This window comes from Podarcis vaucheri, assembly GCF_965113315.1.
Source record: "Podarcis vaucheri genome assembly, chromosome: 6".
NCBI classification, from domain to species: domain Eukaryota; kingdom Metazoa; phylum Chordata; class Lepidosauria; order Squamata; family Lacertidae; genus Podarcis; species Podarcis vaucheri.
The window spans coordinates 39,703,588-39,727,574 of NC_138764.1; the positions used below are offsets into that span (position 1 = coordinate 39,703,588).

Below are 23,987 nucleotides of genomic sequence, written 5' to 3' on the forward strand. Positions count from 1 at the left end.
CAGAACACATCAAGTTTGAGAACCAAGGTACCACTGTATGTTACATTTGACTAACACCAGGTATTTCAGCAGGGTAAATTATTGTTCAGGAAATACCGCCTCACCCATTATAGAGGAAATGCATTCCTTCTGATGCGTTGGCAACAATTCCTACTGTGCCCCCTTCGGGCAATCTGAGAACTTGAGCTGGCTGATATGGGGAAATATATCTAGGTCACAAGCTACGCAGGTCTTTATAACTTCACAAGTTTGCTCTCAGCGTGACTTGGTTTTGCTACTGTGAACATGCCAACAGATGCTAATGGTAAACATCCAAAAGGATGAAATACCATTTCCTCATTGAACAGCTTAAAAAGACAGAGGAGCTCCCAACAGGCAACCATGATAGAAAACATTACTAGATGCTATTAGTGAAAAAAGCATTTAATAATTGCTTTGACCATAGGTTATGCCAGCCAGATTCCTGTGCCTAGCCAAGACTATGGTGGCATCTCTGGAACATGGACCCCAAACGAGTTCCTTTAAGTAGCAGATGTGAATGCACTGTTGATATTTTCACCCTCTCCCATTGCAAGAATCTCCTGATCTGATGTTTTGAGAAAGGAGGGGGAGGAAACTGCTCTTCCACTCTTCCGCTCCTGACTGACCGCCTGATTCTGTGTGTGGAGAGAGTCTTATCTATGTAGTGACTAGATGGCTGAGTGGGAGATGTAACACTCACGCAAGCCAGTTCGTTAGTTTGTAGTAGCTATTAGAAATTAAAGAAGTTATGCTTCACAGCTCGCTTCCGCGTTATTTATACTTTGCTGAGTCTGGGGCTCACAATGCACAGTTGTGAGTCCAGTGCACTGAGACCTGCTTTCCAGGATTGGGAGGTCTCTGAAAGTGCTCCAGTTGCCTAGCCCAGTCAGGGCAGAACCAGTTATTGATCCCAGTCGCTGACATTGGTTGAAAGGTGTACTGACATGCACATGAAGGCAGCAATTCAGTCCTAAACATCCCTACAGTTCTGAGACACAAAGGTTATTGAACTTGAACTGCTGCATTGCTGAGATTATTAAAGGTAAAGGGACCCCTGACCATTAGGTCCAGTCTTGGCCGACTCTGGGGTTGTGGCGCTCATCTCGCTTTATTGGCTGAGGGAGCCGGCATACAGCTTCCGGGTCATGTGGCCAGCATGACTAAGCCGCTTCTGGCAAACCAGAGCAGCACACGGAAATGCTGTTTACCTTCCCGCTGGAGCGATACCTATTTATCTACTTGCACTTTAACGTGCTTTCGAACTGCTAGGTTGGCAGGAGCAGGGACTGAGCAACGGGAGCTCACCCTGTCACAGGGATTCGAACCGCCAACCTTCTGATCAGAAAGTCCTAGGCTCTGTAGTTTAACCCACAGCACCACCCGCGTCCCGCTGAGATTATTAGCCAAGCAATTATTAGCATGCCCCCAATATGAGCAACAGTTTCAGAAAAATCTATCCACTGCAGCACTATGTGCTCTTTCGGGGATAGTTCTTTTCCTGCGATTTACAGCAACAGGTTAACTGTCTACCCTTCCTTTCCCTTCTTCCTTTCCCCCTTTTCCACGATCCTCCTAGTTGAGTAAGGACTTCAGGGACCAGGGGTGGCATATTTTGCACCTGGTAACTTCAGAATTCATTCATACACTGAGTTTCACATGCATTTATTTATTTGTTTTAAGGAAGCAGTGACATTAAAAAGATACAAAACACCTAAAATATTTCTCATCAACATGGAAGTCCATTTTATACCTTGTAATTTATTGATCTGGCATATCACGTGAGAGTCATCAACCCCTGTATATAAGCCCCCCTCATGTCTATAACTTGAAGTTGCACCACTTTCTCAACTTTTCCAAGGCCTCTGGTTAATGGCTTAGTTACCCTCTTGCGCTTGCTCATAGCAAAACTGGTTTTCCTGGCAGCTGGTATTTTTTATTTCTCTTTCCCTTCAGATCACATCTCTAGTGCACACACCAATCTGGTTTGTAGCCTGGAGTCGCAGTGTAATGGACTTCGTGCAAGCTACCTATATAGTATTATTGTCTTAATTATTGTCTTATAATAGAAACAGAATTTTAGGTTTGGAAAGGATGTTGGAGGCCAAAAGAACATAAAAGCCTTGCAGCTCTACAGTTAGCCTGTCCATTAGCCACATACATACAGCAGGAGCAGCAGCGAGATACTGAGATTAGTATGTAAGCATGTTTCAAAACTGGAATGGCATCTCCCTAAATGGAGAATAAACTTGGTCACTTTTATTAAAAAGCTAAAGCATAAACTAGAATTCTAATGGGCTTCAGTAAATATATCACGGCTCAGCATAACAATCCTTAATGGAACGATTGACCGGAGGTTCGTCATCACAGTCGTCAAGGTAGTCTTCAGCTAAACGAAGCATCTGCCTCACTGCCATGAGTATCAGGATATCAACATCATTCCTCAGTTCCAGCTGCGAGGAATAATTTTTAACAGGAACTATATGAGACAGAGGGATGCCAAGTTTTGCTTCCATTAGCCGCATCTGTAAAGGAAATAAAATGTGATTTGTTACCAAGGGAACACTATTTTTATGCCCCTTTGGTTCTACCAGCTGACACAAGGCCACTGCTGGCCATATTAATTAATTACATTTTTATGCCCCGTATCTGTACACTGACCCCAAACAAACAAAAATTCAGGGCCACTTACAAGAAAGAAGGTCCAGTCCATTTCCAGGTCCAACTGAAAAGTGTAGGTTTAATGCCCTATGACCTTTAATGCCCTAGACCAGGGTGAGCCTCTCTTTGACCCTCAGGATTTTCCTCAGGCCACACGCTCTCCAAATAACAAACCTCAACAGCCCTGCTTTGCACATCTAGAGCGCAAAGATGTTGTGACAGTTTTTCATAATACAATGCAATAAAAAACAAACTAATCTAAACAGAAAGAGAAAGAAAAATGCAGTGTCATCCCTCAAAGGTAGCTCTTAAACCTAGTCTCACACAGAAAGGGATGGACCTTCCCAGCCTCTCAGCCTGGGACCTCTTCCCTTTCCTGCCTCTCACACAGGGAAGGAGTCTGCACACATATTTTAAAATGTTGTGAAAATGCTTTTTTAAAAAATGTTTTGAAAAACATACCACACTGTCACCAGCTAGTGTCACTTTGGTATATTGCATTTTGCAAACCTTTTAAAATGTTTTATTTGCATGTGTGTAGCTGAGTCCAGGGACATTTATCAGCCAGCCATTACCTTCAAGTGTATATTCTCATTAGCCCAGAGTAGAGAATATAAAAAAACCCAGGAAGCAAGAGCAGAAGCAAAACAAAACAAGGAAAGAAAAAGTAACAGAAAGATTAAAATATTAAAGAAAAGCCTGACTAGCTTTAAAGATAGCTTTTAATTTAACAGTTTACCTGCTTCTGAACAGCCATGCTTTTGTATACGTATGATATATCTTCTTCAACAATAGGACAAATCTGATCCACTTTAGTTAGAATAACAAGCTGTGGAACACCTGTAAGGAGATTAACTTATAAAAAGGAGTATAATACATGTTTGTTTTTTCCTTTTGAATTGGGAATAGCCTCCACAATTATTATTGTGGTTGTTTTTTAGCACTGAGCTAAGAACTATTTGAAGCCATTTTTAAAGATATGAAATAAGATAGCAACTACATTGAGGTTGATCAAAACATAAATGTAAAATAAATTAAAAAGACTGACCAAAACTGTTCGCTTTTCGACGGATGTCTTTCAGTTTTTCTTCCAGCTTCTCAGGGAGGATCTCAACCTTGGACCCATCGATAATGAACGCAACACAATGAATCCGGTCTTTTGCAGAGGGGCACTTGATATAGTTTGGCATATTGGGGCTCATAGCACAGGATGTATTAAACTGAAAAGGAAAAGGGTAATAGAAGAAAAAATATAGGATGGCTGCAACGGAATCAAATGCCTATAGGGTTGTGTGAGAGACATAGCAATGGAAGAACCTACATACAAAAAGATGACAGCCCCCACGTAGTGCTCATGGAGCAGCCATCTTTGATATGTAAAGTGACCATTTGTGCATACCGAAAATGACATGTAGTCAGTTGCCGCCCCATTTTGAAAAGCATTTTTACCCAGTGTGGTGAGGGTGTAGTACCTGAATTAGTACTCTGGTGTTCTCAGTCTAGTACTGAGGAGACCATTACAACAAGCAATTTCCCAAATTCTCCTCCAAGGGCTTTTCCACATTTCCTCTTCTTCCACTGATTCCCCGTACCGCTTTCCCCCCTAGGGGAGGGAGACTGCTCTTTGGTGGTCAAAGAGAGCAAGTGGCTATTTGGGTTTCCCCAAAGAGAGAGGTCTAACTTGCACATCCAATCAATTGCAGGTGGAAACTAAAAACCCAACCATGTTCAGGCTGCTCAGCATGATAAGCTGATCTGTGAGATATTTCCCAAATGGTTTCAATTTTTTTTTTACTCTGAAGAAGATGAGTTTTGAGGGCATGGGCTGAAACTACCATGGCTTCATGGTGAGCCATATCACATGATCAGCTTTCCCCAAGGGCCAGTCTTCTAGCAACTGTGTTTCCAAGCCACGTCATGGATTTGTGGATGTAAATCAGTCCTTAGCCTGGCAAACCACTTGGGAAAATAAAACTGCGCTTGCTGGGGTTATAATGGAGGACCACAGGAACTGTGATGTTTGCATTATAGAAGTAAATTAGAAATGAAAAGCAGAGGTTCCTAAATGATAATCTCTCCATCTAAAATGAAAAATAGAGGATGCACCTTACCGAGTACCGATCAGGAATATGGCCCTCCAATATGCTGCGCACGTCCTCAATGTCCAGACCAGCGTTGGGTTGAACTTCAAGTCCCATGGTATCACAGAAGATGATCGGGAGTGGGGTTCTACCGCTTCCGCTTTTAAGATGGTAAGTCCTATACTATTTTTTAAAAAATGCAAATAACACCATATTGAAATCTATTCCTATCTGCTTTCCTTTCTATTTTACATATGTAAATGACAAATTTCACCTACTAGTATATATACAATCCACTGTATTTCACCTAATAGTATATATAATATCTACTGTAATTTTTGTGGCTCTGTATAAAACCACAAAAGTTCCATTACACAAGAAACAGGTTAGAAAGGCAAGTTAAGTATGGTCACATCACGAGTCAATGGTGGTAGCTCCTCACTGCCCTTCGTGGGCAGCGAGGAGGTTCAGGCAGAGGAAAGCCAGGATTTATGGGGCAAAAATCCTAGCAATGTTCCCCAGTGGGATCTGGGGAGCTCACTGCATCCTGCTGTGCCAAGCAAGCCCGTATCTGGATGTGTGTCCCTGCCATGGACGAGCCTCTGTCTCCAGCGTTATTTGGTTCCTCTATAATTTGGACAATTGGCATTAATCAAGAGGAGCTTCTGTGCCGACATATGCTTATGGGCTACAATCAGTCAGCTGCCAAAAGGACTGGACTTGGCTCTTTGAAGGTATCTGAATGTTTCCTTTGCAGCTTGAAAACCCTTACAACAGCCGGGAAAGGAAGGGGGAGGACAAGGTGTTTTGTGCTTTCTATGGTTTTCAAATGGTCTCCTGGCAAGGGCTGATGGGAGTTGTAGTCTAGGAAACCTAGTTGAAGTATATATTGAATCTTATGTATCATTTTGTTGCCATTAGTTATTGGCCAACATGTTTGGAAATACAGAGGTACCTCGGTTTATGAACTTAATACGTTCTGGAGGCCCGTCCTTAACTTTTGCTTTAGCAGTGCAGAGCTACCTGCTTTGTCAGACTTGTGGAATCTGATCCTGCTGCGGCTTGACTTGACACGTAGCCTCGGAAAGTTGAATTCACAGAGTTGAAGAAACTGGACTTCCCTGCTCCAACTGGCCCAACGAGCAGAACCCGACACTGGGGCACAGCATCCAAGCAAGGTTTGTAAGTTCTTATTTCTTTCATCAGTGCTTCCCTTTTCCTGCCAAGGTAGCAAAATACATCTGTTTATTAACCATATTAGCGTAATCATATATACATATATCCTGGTTATACAGTGTTAAAGTTCAAAAGCAAAGCAACACTCTATTATGTTGAAGCCTGTGGGTTTAATTGTAAATCAAATGAAGATAATGTGCACAAACCTTCTGAAATTTAGCACAGACTACCTACATGTTTAGTGACCTAAACTGGCCACATTTCAGACACAGCTGTTGAGAAATTGCTTAAATACCACCTCCAAAAGAATTTCTCTTTGGAGACTCATTTCTGCTGTTTACCACCATTTTTAGCCTACTGCCCCATACAATATCTTCCTTCCCTGCCTGATTCTCCTAAAATAAGAAAATGCAGACATCTTTCTACATCCCTTCACAAAGTGATCAGCTTTTAAACTTATCTCCACCGGTGGGGAGCTGCAGCTTGTGGGCCTCACTGGACCTGGCAGCCTTCTCCATTTGACCTGCCAGGCCATTATGTCCATGTTACACCAACCTTCCCATCATCTGACATTATCTGAGGCCAAGGTAAAGCTGTAGCCTCAAATAGCATGGTGCATGCTTCTGTTTATTCCCCAGTGCTCCCTGATAGCCCACAGATGACTTTAGTTTAGCACGGTAGACTCCAGTGCACTGCCAAATCATTTCATACTGGGTCGTGCTTTTGCAATATCAATAGATTCTATTTTGATGTTAAAATGGAGTCACTTTGAAATCAATCATTAATTTTATTTCTAGCAGAGACTTTTGAAAGGGGCCTGTTGGATCCCAGCAGCATAGTGATACCGTTAAAATAAACGATGTGCAAGGGTTAAGGATGCTATTCTACATCCACAATGAATGAAACGGGATTTCTTTCTACACTGAAGAAGAGTTTGGAAGAAGAGTTTGGATTTGATATCCCGCCTTTCACTCCCCTTCAGGAGTCTCAAAGCGGCTAACAATCTCCTTTCCCTTCCTCCCCCACAACAAACACTCTGTGAGGTGAGTGGGGCTGAGAGACTTCACAGAAGTGTGACTGGCCCAAGGTCACCCAGCAGCTGCATGTGGAGGAGCGGAGACGCGAACCCGGTTACCCAGATTACGTGACTACCGCTCTTAACCACTACACTCACACTGACTTTAAGGCTGCCCTGTAACTCTTCTTTTAGACTGCAACTCTGCTTTTAGACTGAAGGGGGTGTTTCAAAACCACAACTGGAGGTCATCCTGAGATGGTAAGGTAAAGGACCCCTGGATGGTTAAGTCCAGTTGAATTCAACTATGGGGAGCAGCACTCATCTCCGCTTTCAGGCCAAGGGAGCCAGCATCTGTCCGTAGACAGTTTTTTTCCAGGTCACGTGGCCAGTTTCTGGTGCACAGGATACCATGACGAGTGCCAGAGTGCACAGAAACACCAGTTACCTTCCCACTGCAATGGTACCTATTTATCTGCTCACGCTGTTATGCTTTCAAACTGCTAGGTTGGCAGGAGCTGGGACAAAGCAACAGAAGATCACCCCATCACACAGATTCCAACTACTGACCTTATGATCAGCAAGCCCAAGAGGCTCAGTGGTTTAGACCGTGTACCTGAGAGGATGACTAGCCAAAGGAAGAAAAGATAAGAAAGTGACACCTGTTAGAAGCAGGGGTTGGGAAACTCAGGTGCCAAGGCCAAATATGGTCCTCCAGGCCTCCATCTTACCCCTCAGAACTCTCCACAAGCCACACCCCTCACTTGGCCCTCACTGGTCAAGTGCTTTAGCCCAGCTGTAATGTGCCCTTGAACTGGGGTAACTTTGAAACCACTTGGAAACAATAGGGATTACCGTATTTTTCGCTCAATAACACGCACCTGACCATAACACGCACATAGTTTTTAGAGGGGGGAAACAAGAAAAAAAATTCTGAATGAAACAGTGGATGTATCATTTTTGTGCTTCATTCTGTGGCCACAGACATGTGATTTGACGGTGAGTTTGAGATAGCCCAATGCAAAAATCCTGAGGATCCACGTGGATCTGTGCTTTGTAACCACATTTTTGCGCCATTGCAGCCCCAGGCAACAGTGGGTGCGTGATTTTTTTGGTGCAGACTGTAGCCATGGACATGCTATGTGATCTGATGGTGAATTTGGGGTGACCCAATGCAAAGATCCTGAGGATCCATGTGGATCCATGCTTTGTAGCCATGTTTTAAGTGGGGAGAGAAGGAAAAACATAGAAGGCACAAGGAGCACGAGAGGGGTGTGCGGAGAAGTAGCTGGCTAAGAATGCAGGAGAGGGGTTTAGGAGAGGGGGGGGAAAGGAAGGCAAAAGTCCCACCCACCCACCCAAGCCAGCCCTCTCTCTCTCTCCCTGTTTTCCAGCTGCCTGGAATGATTCCCTGGACGCAGCAGCAGCAGCACCGGAGCACGGAGAGGAATTAGAGGGAAGGACGCTCTGCTTTCCCCTCTGCTTGCCTGGAGGGGAGGGGATTTCCCTGCTCTTTGTTCCGTTTGAGCAAACAGCAACTGAAACAGAACAGGGTGGGCAGTAAGACCCTGAGGCAGAATGCAGGAAAGCAACAGCTTCCTTTTCAGGCTTCCCTCATCCCGTGACGGCGCGATATGATTTTTGCCTGATTTTTGCCCCTCCACTCCGGACTGTCCGCTCCAGGGACCACACATTCGCTCAATAACACGCACAGACATTTCCCCTTACTTTTTAGGAGAAAAAATCTGCGTGTTATAGAGGGGAAAATACGGTAAATTGTATATAAATGCCTTAAATAAATACACTGGTACCTCGGGTTACAGACACTTCAGGTTACAGACTCTGCTAACCCAGAAATAGTATCTCGGGTTAAGAACATTACCTCAGGATGAAAACAGAAAGTAGGTGGCGGCGGCAGCAGCAGGAGGCCCCATTAGCTAAAGTGGTACCTCAGGTTAAGAACAGTTTCAGGTTAAGAACGGACCTCCAGAACAAATTAAGTTCTTAACCCGAGGTACCACTGTAAATGAAACAATGCCACTGGCTTGCCTAAATGGTGTGTGGGGTAGGGGGAAATGGGGTGGGAGTGTTTCTCAAGTCAGTAACCTACTCAGCTGTCCATGTCATCTCCCGCCATGGTTTTTCCAAAATGCTACTCAGCCCTAAGGAGAAAATAAAATTTGATATCAGCAAGAGGGCAAATCAACGGGTTTCAAAAAATGAAATAACTTTTAAATGATTGTTTCAGCTCACCTTCAACTCGATATACTTCACATTCCAAAAGGACTTGGTCATTTCCATGTAGTTCTTCTGCACTGAGTGTGTAACTGTTAGTGTTAGCATCTGTGGTAACACTATTCTCGCTTTCTGACAGGAATACAAGTGTGTTAGCTCCAAAAGTAGGACCATATGCACTATTGTCAAGGACAGCCTCAACAGCATTCTTGACTGGGAATTTTAGTACGCTGGGCTCCTGCTCTTTCCCTTTCAATCTAAACAGGAAAGCATTGCTATCAAATAGGTATTTCCCAGCTGAAGCATAACTCTGTTCAGTAAAGCCTCCAAAGATATAACCACTTGCATTGTATCCCACAACTACAGTTGGGCCCTGATTGTCGCATTTGTTATGAAATGCATCGACATTGTAGGTATGCAAACTTGCTTTATAGAGAAGGCTTAGATGTTGGCATCCCAAAATATCCAGCAGTGCCTTTCTCTCAGTTTTGGTCAATCGAGATGAGGCCATCTTTAATCTGAAAAAAATGAGATATAGTAGGAATATAAATATTTCTGGAATTGGGAACAGCCAAGCTAGGTGGCAGAAGGTCCCAAGTGCAATTTCCAGCATCTCAAGACATGTTTAGGTGATATCCCTGTCTGAAATTCAGAAACACACTTCCAGCCAATGTAGGCCAGGACTGGGGAACCTCTTGTCCAGACATGTTCCTCTAAGCCTCCCATGTTGCCCATGAGACCATTTTCATAAAGCAATCCCTGCCTGCCCCATATGACATCAGATGTGGAGCAGAAAAGGCAGCATTTTTGAGGAACAACTGGGAGCATACAGTTTTGATGGAGCAAGTCATGCTTCCACATACCCATCAACGGATGGGCAGCATGCTGGAATCAAGGCTTTCAAACACATATGCCACATTTCTCTTTCAAACCTCCACAGCGTAAATGTTAAGAAGACTTCAGTCCTACAGCCCCACCCAAGACATGCTAGGAGCTGGAGAACAAGCTTTGACAATAAGAGCCTCATTTGATTCAACCTGCACAGATTTGTGCTGCTGGTCTGTGAGCTGCAGCTGCGGTACTTAGGGGGCTAGGCCCCATTGAACACACCTGAGTAAGCATGGGGAGGAGGCTTGTTCTGTGCGTGCCTTCAGCTTGCTGTATTAAATAAGCATCAGGTTTCATGGTGATCTGCAAATATAAAGCAGCTTTTCCCCATCTAACGGTTGAAAAACAGGAAGCACCACTAGATGGTGAAGAATAATATTTTTCTTTTCACATGGGACAATACCAGCCGAGGCTTTCTGACTCCACCCAAGAGATTAACACGGCGCTTGTAGATAAAAGTTAGCAAATTTAGGTGCCCTCCCAAAAGCTTCCCTTTCACTGAAGGATCGGATTCAGAAAATCTCTCACAAACATACATGCAAAGCAATTGTTAAGCTGAGCTGCTGAATCACCAAAAACCGTATGGAGCAGCCAAGCAACCGTTAAAAAATCCCCATTCTATTTTAATAGCTGCATGTGGCAGGAAAATATCATCATGACATGATCTTACCAGCTTAGGGGAATTTTTTTTCCTGTTTCCAGAGCTCTGTTTTACTTCAGATTGGAAGCCCGGGAGCGTCTGCAAACAAGCCTCCTCCCTCTGAGAAGCAGCTCGTGTCTGCAAGGGAGAAACGAAAGTGACAGTGCAGAGGTGCTCAGGAAGCAGAAACACGTGTACTCAGGTTTCCTGGAGTCTGTGACTATGTAGGGGGAAATGCTCTTAGGGAGGAAGGTAGAACTAGAATAGAAATTTCTTGCAAGATACCTGACAGTAAGACAGAATCCTACATAAAGCTGAAATGACTGTGAGCATATAGGGAGGGGTGCAGGGGGTCTCAGTTTGTGCAAGAGCAAATGGCTCACATCCCTGAATCCAGACTGCAGAGATCCTGCAAATGGGTGGGTGTGAATGACTGCTCTTGGCTGATAGAGGGCCTGGCTAATGCAGGGAAGAGTCTGCTTTCCCTTAGCTTGTGCAAGAGAGCATGTCCTGCCTAAAAAAGGGCACGTGTTGTGGTGAGACCTGGAGACTGGCCCTCTGGTTGTGGGTGGGTATATTGGTCAGCCATAACACCCGACTGGTAGGTCCCTCGTTGATGGGTTTAATCTGGCTAATGGGGTGCTGTCTAAATGGATCGAGGGACCTATAAATACCTAAACACGTGACCCAGAGCTTCTTCTTTCAGCTCATGCATCGGAACACCCACCCACCACTCCCTATATTTAGGGCATTTTGCGATTGACCTTGCTATGCCATCATGTGTTGTCTGTCGTTGGGACAGAGGTATGGCAGGAATTCCCCCCACTTGACTGATTGGCTGTTGCCACTTGGGTTTCGCCTGCCACGTAGGCGAACTTGTAAGGTTGTGGATAGGCGATAGGGATGGGGGAACAGTCTTGCCATCCCTATGTAAAGGATATTCTGTTAAAGTAATCCAGGGACTCAACTTGGTTTGGTCAACCCCTGAGAGGGAGTTGTGCCCGTGCCTGAGTCCAGGAGGGTATCTGGGGAGTGGACATAGTCCGTTCCCGGGCTTTCCGCCTACCTCAGGTGTTCACCCTTGGCTGACCGATGATAGAGCTCTGGCTCAGCAAGGGTGCAGGGAGTTATTCGAACCAGAGCCTGTGCAACCACTCACTTTCTGTAATCAATAATGTTGTGGCCTAAATTCTGCCAAAAACCCAAACTAAAATTTGAGTCAAATATGTTTTTATTTAGGGGGGAGGTCTCTGGGTCTGAACACGCAACAAATGGATGCATACCATATATCCTCAAACCTTACTTACTGCTGAACAAGGCCTAGAGGTTGCAATGTTTGTAGTACCAGTACCAGAACTGAGGCTGGTGTGTGTGTGAATGCGGGTGGAAAGAGTGTCATTTGTCTCTGAACCCTAATAATGTCTCTTGCTTGCCTGGATTTAGGATGGGGGTGAAACGTAGAAACTAGTCTTCTGTGCAATAGTAACAAGCTCCCTGCAGGTGTTTGATTTCTGGCCTGACTGCATCCAGGCCAGTCTTGCATTAGTGTTCCTTTTGGGAATGAAGGAGTCATTCATCCCAATGAGCAAATAGATGTGTACCATATATCCTCAAACCTTACTTACAACAGGCCAGAGTGACTTACTTCTCTTCATTACCAGGGCTTTTTTTTTTTTAACCACAACTCAGTTCTGGCACCTCTCAGGTGGGCTCCACTGCCATTTTAAGAGAACAAGGGAGTTGCTCATGGTGAGTTCCAGCACCTCTTTTTCTATAAAAATAGCACTGCTCATTAATGTAGTCAAAAAAAAAAAAGTAAAAGCTAAAGGACCCCTGGATGGTTAAGTCTATGGGGGTGCAACTATGGAGGTGTGGCACTCATCTTGCATTCAGAGACAGAGCACACGGAAACCTCATTTACCTTCCTTTTGCAGTGGTACCTATTTATCTACTTGCACTGGTGTGCTTTCAAAATGCTAGGTTGGCTGGAGCTGGGGCAGAGCAATGGGAGCTCACTTTGTTGCGCAGATTCAAACCGCCAATATTCTGATCGGCAAGCCCAAGAGGTTCAGTGGTTTAGACCACAGCGCCACCCACATCCCGAGTCACAAAGTCACAGCTGGAATCGTGTTCTCATTAGGATTAAATAATAAAAACACTTCCTGCAGTAAGGCACAGGGCACAGGCTAAACTCTCAGGAGCTGAAGACTACACATAGCAAAGGGCTGTAGGAAATCCCCTCTTTTCCACAAGGCCATCTCATTATTTCAGCATCAAGCCACTAAATTCAATATGATTCAGAAGAGGGCCTTATCTTTCTTAAATTGTCTGTATTGTTGTCCACTAGAGGGCAAACCTGGTCAACATTTAAAAACAGTTAAAAACTGTATCTGAAAAAACATTTAAAAACTGTATCTGAAGAAGTGTGCATGCACACGAAAGCTTATACCAAGAACTAACTTAGTTGGTCTTTAAGGTGCTACAGGAAGGATTTTTTTTATTTAAAAACAAAACCCTGAAGCCAGACAAATACTAATAACAGACTTCACGTCTAATTGAAATGAACATTTTATAACAGAAGAAATCACACATATAAAAATGATGTTTTCAGAAATATTTTTGATCAGATTTCAGGTCTGTTTTCCTCCTAAAGTATGATCAAATTACAGTGGTACCTTGGTTCTCAAAGCACTTGGCTCCCAAACAAATTGGCTCCCGGAAGCCGCAGACCTGGAAGTGTTCTGGTTTGCAAATGTTTTTCAGAAGCTGAACGTCTGATACTTTCCGCTTGAGTGCAGGAAGCTCCTGCAGCCTATCTGAAGCCACGCCTTGGTTTTCGTGCAGTTTTGGGAGTCGAACAAATTCCCAGAACACATCAAGTTTGAGAACCAAGGTACCACTGTATGTTACATTTGACTAACACCAGGTATTTCAGCAGGGTAAATTATTGTTCAGGAAATACCGCCTCGCCCATTATAGAGGAAATGCATTCCTTCTGATGCGTTGGCAACAATTCCTACTGTAGCCCCCTTGGGCAATCTTAGAACTTGAGCTGGCTGATATGAGGAATTATATCTAGGTCCCAAACTGCGCAGGTCTTTATAACTTCACACGTTTGCTCTCTGTGTGACTTGGTTTTGCTACTGTGAACATGCCAACAGATGCTAATGGTAAACATCCAAAAGGATGAAATACCATTTCCTCATTGAACAGCTTAAAAAGACAGAGGAGCTCCCAACAGGCAACCATGATAGAAAACATTACTAGATGCTATTAGTGAAAAAAGCATTTAATAATTGCTTTGACCATGGGTTATGCCAGCCACACATTCCTGTGCCCAGCCAAGACTACTGTGGCATCTCTGGAACATGGACCCCAAACGAGTTCCTTTAAGTAGCAGATGTGAATGCACTGTTGATATTTTCACCCCCTCCCATTGCAAGAATCTCTTGATCTGATGTTTTGAGAAAGGAGGGGGAGGAAACTGCTCTTCCACTCTTCCGCTCCTGACTGACCACCTGACTCTGTGTGTGGAGAGAGTCTTATCTATGTAGTGACTAGATGGCTGAGTAGGAGATGTAACACTCACGCAAGCCAGTTCGTTAGTTTGTAGTAGCTATTAGAAATTAAATAAGTTATGCTTCACATCTAGCTTCCGCGTTATTTATACTCTGCAGAGTCTGGTGCTCACAATGCACAGTTGTGAGTCCAGTGCACTGAGACCTGCTTTCCAGGATTGGAAGGTCTCTGAAAGTGCTCCAGTTGCCTAGCCCAGTCGGGGCAGAACCAGTTATTGATCCCAGTCGCTGACATCGGTTGAAAGGTGTACTGACATGCACATGAAGGCAGCAATTCAGTCCTAAACATCCCTACAGTTCTGAGACACAAAGGTTATTGAACTTGAACTGCTGCATTGCTGAGATTATTAAAGGTAAAGGGACCCCTGACCATTAGGTCCAGTCTTGGCCGACTCTGGGGTTGTGGCGCTCATCTCGCTTTATTGGCCGAGGGAGCCGGCATACAGCTTTCGGGTCATGTGGCCAGCATGACTAAGCCGCTTCTGGCAAACCAGAGCAGCACACGGAAATGCAGTTTACCTTCCCGCTGGAGCGGTACCTATTTATCTACTTGCACTTTGACGTGCTTTCGAACTGCTAGGTTGGCAGGTACAGGGACTGAGCAACGGGAGCTCACCCTGTCACAGGGATTCGAACCGCCAACCTTCTGATCGGAAAGTCCTAGGCTCTGTGGTTTAACCCACAGCGCAACCCGCGTCCCACTGAGATTATTAGCCAAGCAATTATTAGCATGCCCCCAATATGAGCAACAGTTTCAGAAAAATCTATCCACAGCAGCACTATGTGCTCTTACGGGGATAGTTCTTTTCCTGCGATTTACAGCAACAGGTTAACTGTCTACCCTTCCTTTCCCTTCTTCCTTTCCCCCTTTTCCACGATCCTCCTAGTTGAGTAAGGACTTCAGGGACCAGGGGTGGCATATTTTGCACCTGGTAACTTCAGAATTCATTCATACGCTGAGTTTCACATGCATTTATTTATTTGTTTTAAGGAAGCAGTGACATTAAAAAGATACAAAACACCTATAATATTTCTCATCAACATGGAAGTCCATTTTATACCTTGTAATTTATTGATCTGGCATATCACGTGAGAATCATCAACCCCTGTATATAAGCCCCCCTCATGTCTATAACTTGAAGTTGCACCACTTTCTCAACTTTTCCAAGGCCTCTGGTTAATGGCTTAGTTACCCTCTTGCGCTTGCTCATAGCAAAACTGGTTTTCCTGGCAGCTGGTATTTTTTATTTCTCTTTCCCTTCAGATCACATCTCTAGTGCACACACCAATCTGGTTTGTAGCCTGGAGTCGCAGTGTAATGGACTTTGTGCAAGCTACCTATATAGTATTATTGTCTTAATTATTGTCTTATAATAGAAACAGAATTTTAGGTTTGGAAAGGATGTTGGAGACCTAAAGAACATAAAAGCCTTGCAGCTCTACAGTTAACCTGTCCATTAGCCACGTACATACAGCAGGAGCAGCAGCAAGATACTGAGATTAGTATGTAAGAATGTTTCAAATCTGGAATGGCATCTCCCTAAATGGAGAATAAACTTGGTCACTTTTATTAAAAATCTAAAGCATAAACTAGAATTCTAATGGGCTTCAGTAAATATATCAAGGCTCAGCATAACAATCCTTAATGGAACGATTGACCGGAGGTTCGTCATCACAGTCGTCGAGGTAGTCTTCAGCTAAACGAAGCATCTGCCTCACTGCCATGAGTATCAGGATATCAACATCATTCCTCAGTTCCAGCTGCGAGGAATAATTTTTAACAGGAACTATATGCGACAGAGGGATGCCAAGTTTTGCTTCCATTAGCCGCATCTGTAAAGGAAATAAAATGTGATTTGTTACCAAGGGAACACTATTTTTATGCCCCTTTGCTTCCACCAGCTGACACAAGGCCACTGCTGGCCATATTAATTAATTACATTTTTATGCCCTGTATCTGTACACTGACCCCAAACAAAAAAAAATTCAGGGCCACTTACAAGAAAGAAGGTCCAGTCCATTTCCAGGTCCAACTGAAAAGTGTAGGTTTAATGCCCTATGACCTTTAATGCCCTAGACCAGGGTGAGCCTCTCTTTGACCCTCAGGATTTTCCTCAGGCCACACGCTCTCCAAATAACAAACCTCAACAGCCCTGCTTTGCACATCTAGAGCGCAAAGATGTTGTGACAGTTTTTCATAATACAATGCAATAAAAAACAAACTAATCTAAACAGAAAGAGAAAGAAAAATGCAGTGTCATCCCTCAAAGGTAGCTCTTAAACCTAGTCTCACACAGAAAGGGATGGACCTTCCCAGCCTCTCAGCCTGGGACCTCTTCCCTTTCCTGCCTCTCACACAGGGAAGGAATCTACACACATATTTAAAAACTCTGTGAGAATGCTTTTTAAAAAAATGTTTTGAAAAATACACCGCACTGTCGCCAGCTAGTGTCACTTTGGTATATGGCATTTCGCAAACCTTTTAAAATGTTTTATTGGCATCTGTGTATATTCTTATTATCCCAGAGTAGAGGATATAAAAAAACCCAAGAAGTATGAGCAGGAGCAAAACAAAACAAGGAAAGAAAAAGTAACAGAAAGATTAAAATATTAAAGAAAAGCTGACTAGCTTTAAAGATAGCTTTTAATTTAACAGTTTACCTGCTTCTGAACAGCCATGCTTTTGTATACGTATGATATATCTTCTTCAACAATAGGACAAATCTGATCCACTTTAGTTAGAATAACAAGCTGTGGAACACCTGTAAGGAGATTAACTTATAAAAAGGAGTATAATACATGTCTGTTTTTTCCTTTTGAATTGGGAATAGCCACCACAATTATTATTGTTGTTTTTAGCAATGAGCAAAGAACTATTTGAAGCCATTTTTAAAAACATGAAATAAGATAGCAACTACATTGAGGTTGATCAAAACATAAATGTAAAATAAATTAAAAAGACTGACCAAAGTTGTTCGCTTTTCGACGGATGTCTTTCAGTTTTTCTTCCAGCTTCTCAGGGAGGATCTCAACCTTGGACCCATCAATAATGAATGCAACACAATGAATCCGGTCTTTTGGAGAGGGGCACTTGATATAGTTTGGCATATTGGGGCTCATAACACAGGATGGATTGAACTGAAAAGGAAAAGGGTAATAGAAGAAAAAATATAGGATAGCTGCAACGGAATCAGATTCCTATAGGGTTGTGGGAGAGACATAGAGATGGATGAACCTACATACAAAAAGATGACAGCCCCCACGTAGTGCTCATGGAGCAGCCATCTTTGATATGTAAAGTGACCATTTGTGCATACAAGTACACGGAAAATGACATGTAGTCAGTTGCCACCCCATTTTGAAAAGCATTTTTACCCAGTGTGGTGAGGGTGTAGTACCTGAATTAGTACTCTGGTGTTCTCAGTCTAGTACTGAGGAGACCATTACAACAAGCAATTTCCCAAATTCTCCTCCAAGGGCTTTTCCACATTTCCTCTTCTTCCACTGATTCCCCGTACCGCTTTCCCCCCTAGGGGAGGGAGACTGCTCTTTGGTGGTCAAAGAGAGCAAGTGGCTATTTGGGTTTCCCCAAAGAGAGAAGTCTAACTTGCACATCCAGGCAATTGCAGGTGGAAACTAAAAACCCAACCATGTTCAGGCTGCTCAGCATGATAAGCTGATCTGTGAGATATTTCCCAAATGGTTTCAATTTTTTTTTTACTCTGAAGAAGATGAGTTTTGAGGGCATAGGCTGAAACTACCATGGCTTCATGGTGAGCCAAATCACATGATCAGCTTTCCCCAAGGGCCAGTCTTCTAGCAACTGTGTTTCCAAGCCACGTCATGGATTTGTGGATGTAAATCAGTCCTTAGCCTGGCAAACCACTTGGGAAAATAAAACTGCGCTTGCTGGGGTTATACTGGCGGACCACAGGAACTGTGATGTTTGCATTATAGAAGTAAATTAGAAATGAAAAGCAGAGGTTCCTAAATGATAATCTCTCCATCTAAAATGAAAAATAGAGGATGCACCTTACCGAGTACCGATCAGGAATATGGCCCTCCAATATGCTGCGCACGTCCTCAATGTCCAGACCAGCGTTGGGTTGAACTTCAAGTCCCATGGTATCACAGAAGATGATCGGGAGTGGGGTTCTACCGCTTCCGCTTTTAAGATGGTAAGTCCTATACTATTTTTTAAAAAATGCAAATAACACCATATTGAAATCTATTCCTATCTGCTTTCCTTTCTATTTTACATATGTAAATGACAAATTTCACCTACTAGTATATATACAATCCACTGTATTTCACCTAATAGTATATATAATATCTACTGTAATTTTTGTGGCTCTGTATAAAACCACAAAAGTTCCATTACACAAGAAACAGGTTAGAAAGGCAAGTTAGGTATGGTCACGTCACGAGTCAATGGTGGTAGCTCCTCACTGCCCTTCGTGGGCAGCGAGGAGGTTCAGGCAGAGGAAAGCCAGGATTTATGGGGCAAAAATCCTAGCAATGTTCCCCAGTGGGATCTGGGGAGCTCACTGCATCCTGCTGTGCCAAGCAAGCCCGTATCTGGGTGTGTGTCCCTGCCATGGACGAGCCTCTGTCTCCAGCGTTATTTGGTTCCTCTATAATTTGGACAATTGGCATTAATCAAGAGGAGCTTCTGTGCCGACATATGCTTATGGGCTACAATCAGTCAGCTGCCATAGGGACTGGCCTTGGCTCTTTGAAGGTATCTGAATGTTTTCTTTGCAGCTTGAAAACCCTTACAACAGCCGGGAAAGGAAGGGGGAAGACAAGGTGTTTTGTGCTTTTTATGGTTTTCAAATGGTCTCTTGGCAAGGGCTAATGGGAGTTGTAGTCTAGGAAACCTAGTTGAGGTATATATTGAATCTCATTTACCATTTTCTTGCCATTAGTTATTGGCCAACATTTTTGGAAATCAGAGGTACCTTGGGTTACGAACTTAATACGTTCTGGAGGCCTGTCCTTATCTTTTGCTTTAGCAGTGCAGAGCTACCTGCTTTGTTAGACTTGTGGAATCTGATCCTGCTGCGGCTTGACTTGACACGTAGCCTCGGAAAGTTGAATTCACAGAGTTGAAGAAACTGGACTTCCCTGCTCCAACTGGCCCAACGAGCAGAACCCGACACTGGGGCACAGCACCCAAGCAAGGTTTGTAAGTTCTTATTTCTTTCATCAGCGCTTCCCTTTTCCTGCCAAGGCAGCAAAATACATCTGTCTATTAATCATATATACATATATCCTGGTTATACAGTGATAAAGTTGATAAGCAAAGCAACACTCTATTATGTTGAAGCCTTAGGGTTTTAATTGTGAATCAAATGAAGATAATTTGTACAAACCTTCTGAAATTTAGGATAGAGTACCTACATGTTTAGTGACCTAAATTGGCCACAGCTGTTGAGAAATTGCTTAAATAGCACCTCCAAAAGCATTTCTCTTTGGAGACTAATTTCTGCTGTTTACCACCATTTTTAGCCTACTGCCAATGCAGACATCTTTCTACATTCCTTCATGAAGTGAAGTCTTTTAGACTGGGGGGGGGGTGTTCCAAAACCACAACTTAAGGTCATCCTGAAATGGTAAGGTAAAGGTAAAGGACCCCTGGACGGTTAAGTCCAGCTGAATTTGACTATGGGAACAGCTTTAAGGCCATGAGAGCCAGCATCTGTCCACATACAGTTTTTTCCCAGGTCACATGGCCAGTTTCTGGTGCACAGGACACCATGACAAGTGCCAGAATGCACAGAAATGTCATTTACCTTCCCACTGCAACGGTATCTATTTATCTGCTTGTGCTGTTATGCTTTCAAACTGCTAAGTTGGCAGGAGCTGGGACAAAGCAACAGGAGATCACCCCATCATACAGATTCCAACTGGTGACCTCGTGATCAGCAAGCTCAAGAGGCTCAGTGGTTTAGACCCTGTACCTGAGAGGATGACTAGCCAAGGGAAGAAAATATAAGAAAGTGACACCTGTTAGAAGCAGGGGTTGGGAAACTCAGGCACAGGGGCCAATGTGGTCCTCCAGGCCTCCATCTTACCACTCAGAACTCTCCACAAGCCACACCCCTCACTTGGCCCTCACTGGTCAAGTGCTTTAGCCCAGCTATAATGTGCCCTTGAACTGGGGTAACTTTGAAACCACTTGGAAATTATATGGATTAAATTGTATATAAATGCCTTAAGTAAATACACTGGTACCTCGGGTTACAGACACTTCAGGTTACAGACTCTGATAACCCAGAAATAGTATCTTAGGTTAAGAACTTTACCTCAGGATGAAAACAGAAATTACGTGGCAGCGGCAGCAGGAGGTCCCATTAGCTAAAGTGGTACCTCAGGTTAAGAACAGTTTCAGGTTAAGAACGGACCTCCAGAACGAATTAAGTTCTTAACCCGAGGTACCACTGTAAATGAAACAATGCCACTAGCTTGCCTAAATGGTGTGTGGGGTGGGGGGAAATGGGGTGGGATTGTTTCTTGAGTCAGTAACCTACTCAGCTGTCCATGTCATCTCCCGCCATGGTTTTTCCAAAATGCTACTCAGCCCTAAGGAGAAAATAAAATTCGATATTAGCAAGAGGGCAAATCAACGGGTTTCAAAAAATAAAATAACTTTTAAATGATTGTTTCAGCTCACCTTCAACTCGATATACTTCACATTCCAAAAGGACTTGGTCATTTCCATGTAGTTCTTCTGCACTGAGTGTGTAACTGTTAGTGTTAGCATCTGTGGTAACACTATTCTTGCTTTCTGACAGGAATACAAGTGTGTTAGCTCCAAATGTAGGACCATATGCACTATTGTCAAGGACAGCCTCAACAGCATTCTTGACTGGGAATTTTAGTACGCTGGGCTCCTGCCCTTTCCCTTTCAATCTAAACAGGAAAGCATTGCTATCAAATAGGTATTTCCCAGCTGAAGCATAACTCTGTTCAGTAAAGCCTCCAAAGATATAGCCACTTGCATTGTATCCCACAACTACAGTTGGGCCCTGATTGTCACATTTGTTATGAAATGCATTGACATTGTAGGTATGCAAACTTGCTTTATACAGAAGGCTTAGATGTTGGCATCCCAAAATATCCAGCAGCACCTTTTCCTCAGTTTTGGTCAATCGAGATGAGGCCATCTTTAATCTGAAAGAACTGAGATATAGTAGGAATATAAACATTTCTGGAATTGGAAACAGCCAAAGCTAGGTGGCAGAAGGTCATAGTTCAATTTCCAGCATCTCAAGACATGTTTAGGAGATATCCCTGTCTGAAATTCAGAAACACACTTCCAGCCAATGTAGGCCAGGACTGGGGAACCTCTTGTCCAGACATGTTCCTCTAAGCCTCCCATGTTGCACATGAGACCATTTTCATAAAGCAATCCCTGCCTGCCCCATATGACATCAGATGTGGAGCAGAAAAGGCAGCATTTTTGAGGAAGCATACAGTTTTGATGGAGCAAGTCATGCTTCCACATAAATGGATGGGCAGCAGCAGCATGCTGGAATCAAGGCTTTCAAACACATATGCCACATTTCTCTTTAAAGCTTCCACAGGGTAAATGTTAAGAAGACTTCAGTCCTACAGCCCCACCCAAGACATGCTAGGAGCTGGAGAACAAGCTTTGACAATAAGAGCCTCATTTGATTCAACCTGCACAGATTTGTGCTGCTGGTCTGTGAACTGCAGCTGCGGTACTTAGGGGGCTAGGCCCCATTGAACACACCTGAGTAAGCATGGGGAGGAGGCTTGTTCTGTGCGTGCCTTCAGCTTGCTGTATTAAATAGGCATCAGGTTTCATGGTGATCTGCAAATATAAAGCAGCTTTCCCCCATCTAACGGTTGAAAAAACAGGAAGCACCACTAGATGGCGAAGAATAATATTTTTCTTTTCACATGGACAATGCCAGCCGAGGCTTTCTGACTCCACCCAAGAGATTAACACGGCGCTTGTAGATAAAGTTAGCAAATTTCGGTGCCCTCCCGAAAGCTTCCCTTTCACTGAAGGATCAGATTCAGAAAATCTCTCACAAACATACATGCAAAGCAATGAGCTGCTGAATCACAAAAAGCAGTATGGAGCAGCCAAGTCCCCATTCTATTTTAATAGCTGCATGTGGCAGTAAAATATCATCATGACATGATTTTACCAGCTTTGGGGAAATTTTTTTCCTGTGTCCAGAGCTCTGTTTTACCTCAGATTAGAAGCTCGGGAGCAAACAAGCCTCCTCCCTCCGAGAAGCTCGCGTCGGCAATTGGAAAACGAAAGTGGAAGTTCAGTGGTGCTCAGGGTCAGTAACACGTGTTCTCGGGTTTCCTGGAGTCCGTGACAAGGGGGAAATCCACTTGGGGAGGAAGATAGAACTAGAAAAGTAATTTCATGCAAGATATCTGACAGTAAGACAGAATCCTACACAAAGCTGAAATGACTGTGAGCATAAAGGGGGGGGGGGTGCAGTGGGTCTCAGCTTGACCCTGAATGGCTCGTGTCCCTGAATCCAGGCTGCGGTGATCCTGCAAGGAGAAAGAGCAACTAGGTGTTTGGGCAGCAATGCAAATGGGTGGGGATGAATGGCTGCTCTTGACTGATAGAGGGTCTGGCTAATGCAGGGAAGAGTCTGGGGGGAAGAAGAGTGTTGGAGCAAAGCAGTCCTACAGATACCACATTCACATGAGAGGCAGAGAGAGGGAAAGGATCGCATCAGTTGTATCCAAAACTCCCCCTTTCTTACATGTGTGGGGCACTCCATCCGGCAGCCCAGTCAGCGGTGGGCCTGTGTGTAGGGACAGGCAAATCTGTCAATTTCAGTTCCATGCAAATGCAGGTTAGAGTTGTTTTCAAATAAATAAATAGATGGAATTTGACTGCATTTTTGATGTTGAAAAAACTATCGATAAAATTAGGGTATGGTGTGTTATGCTTCCTCCTCCACCCTGGAACAGTCAGAACTAAATCCAGTTTAAATTCACCAATTTGTAACTATGAATTAGAGCACTTCTTTTACAGCAGAAGTGGGGGGGGGGTCATCTTATTAGAGCGTCCCCATGTTAATCTGTAAAACGTTGGGTGGTCTGTTCCTTATGATTTTGGCCCTGCCGTCACCCTTGCCCGCTGCTGATGTCAGCCCCTGAGATAATGCAGCCTTCAACAGAAAAAAGGTTGCCCACACTAGCTTCCACAGCTGCATGACAGACAGAAAACCAACAGGTGGAGCCCTCCACATTTCTGCAGCTTTACAGTTGGTGGTGACAGTCCAACCATACCAGGGTTAATGTTTTCCATTGGTCATTATTGGGATTCATGCAATTGAAATCAACACAAGAATAGTATAGCCTAATTCTCTTTTCCTATAGTACTTGGGGAATAAGCGTAGTCAAATATTAGAACCAGACATCAGGGATGATGTGGAACCCTTTTAAAATGAACCACCACCTGATAAATAGCTGATAAATAGATAAAACAGGAAGTCCAAGTACAAAGCAACGATTGCGTGAAATTCAACAGCATGTGTGCGTTTTAGCTATAGTTCTGTATATATAGCTAAGTTTACAATAAAAGTTTAGAATATTTGAAGGCCAATGTATGCTACACCAATAAAGACTGTTATGTTGCATTTTGATGTTTTCTTGCTCTCTTACATTTTTTCTTGGGTACAGAACAT

The 23,987-nt window shown here is 43.6% G+C and overlaps 2 protein-coding genes across 3 annotated transcripts in view; both read right to left on the reverse strand.

Moving 5' to 3' along the window:
* Window positions 1-22,583, reverse strand: part of LOC309535455 (interferon-induced protein 44-like) — a 34,625-nt gene extending 12,042 nt beyond the window's left edge. The window contains exons 1-8 of one of the 2 annotated variants that reach the window (XM_082228529.1): window positions 22,476-22,565; window positions 20,969-21,468; window positions 20,826-20,877; window positions 19,322-19,517; window positions 18,330-18,482; window positions 17,259-17,430; window positions 16,954-17,054; window positions 15,250-16,125 (exon numbers count right to left, since the gene is read on the reverse strand). In XM_082228529.1, coding sequence (XP_082084655.1) covers window positions 15,913-16,125; window positions 16,954-17,054; window positions 17,259-17,430; window positions 18,330-18,482; window positions 19,322-19,517; window positions 20,826-20,877; window positions 20,969-21,461 — 1,380 coding nt within the window. In that variant the 5' untranslated portion in view covers window positions 21,462-21,468; window positions 22,476-22,565 and the 3' untranslated portion in view covers window positions 15,250-15,912. Of the gene's footprint in view, window positions 1-15,249; window positions 16,126-16,953; window positions 17,055-17,258; window positions 17,431-18,329; window positions 18,483-19,321; window positions 19,518-20,825; window positions 20,878-20,968; window positions 21,469-22,475 lie in introns of those variants that run through there. The other variant, XM_082228530.1, reaches the window with a different exon arrangement.
* On the reverse strand, window positions 1,668-22,576 carry IFI44L (interferon induced protein 44 like). Its single transcript, XM_082228528.1, has 8 exons — window positions 22,521-22,576; window positions 9,205-9,704; window positions 9,062-9,113; window positions 5,784-5,979; window positions 4,791-4,943; window positions 3,728-3,899; window positions 3,419-3,519; window positions 1,668-2,543 (listed from the first exon to the last, which is right to left on the reverse strand). The coding sequence occupies exons 2-8, from the start codon at window positions 9,695-9,697 to the stop codon at window positions 2,331-2,333; spliced, it is 1,380 nt and encodes a 459-aa protein (XP_082084654.1). The 5' UTR covers window positions 9,698-9,704; window positions 22,521-22,576; the 3' UTR covers window positions 1,668-2,330.
* Window positions 22,584-23,987: the final 1,404 nt, after the last annotated feature.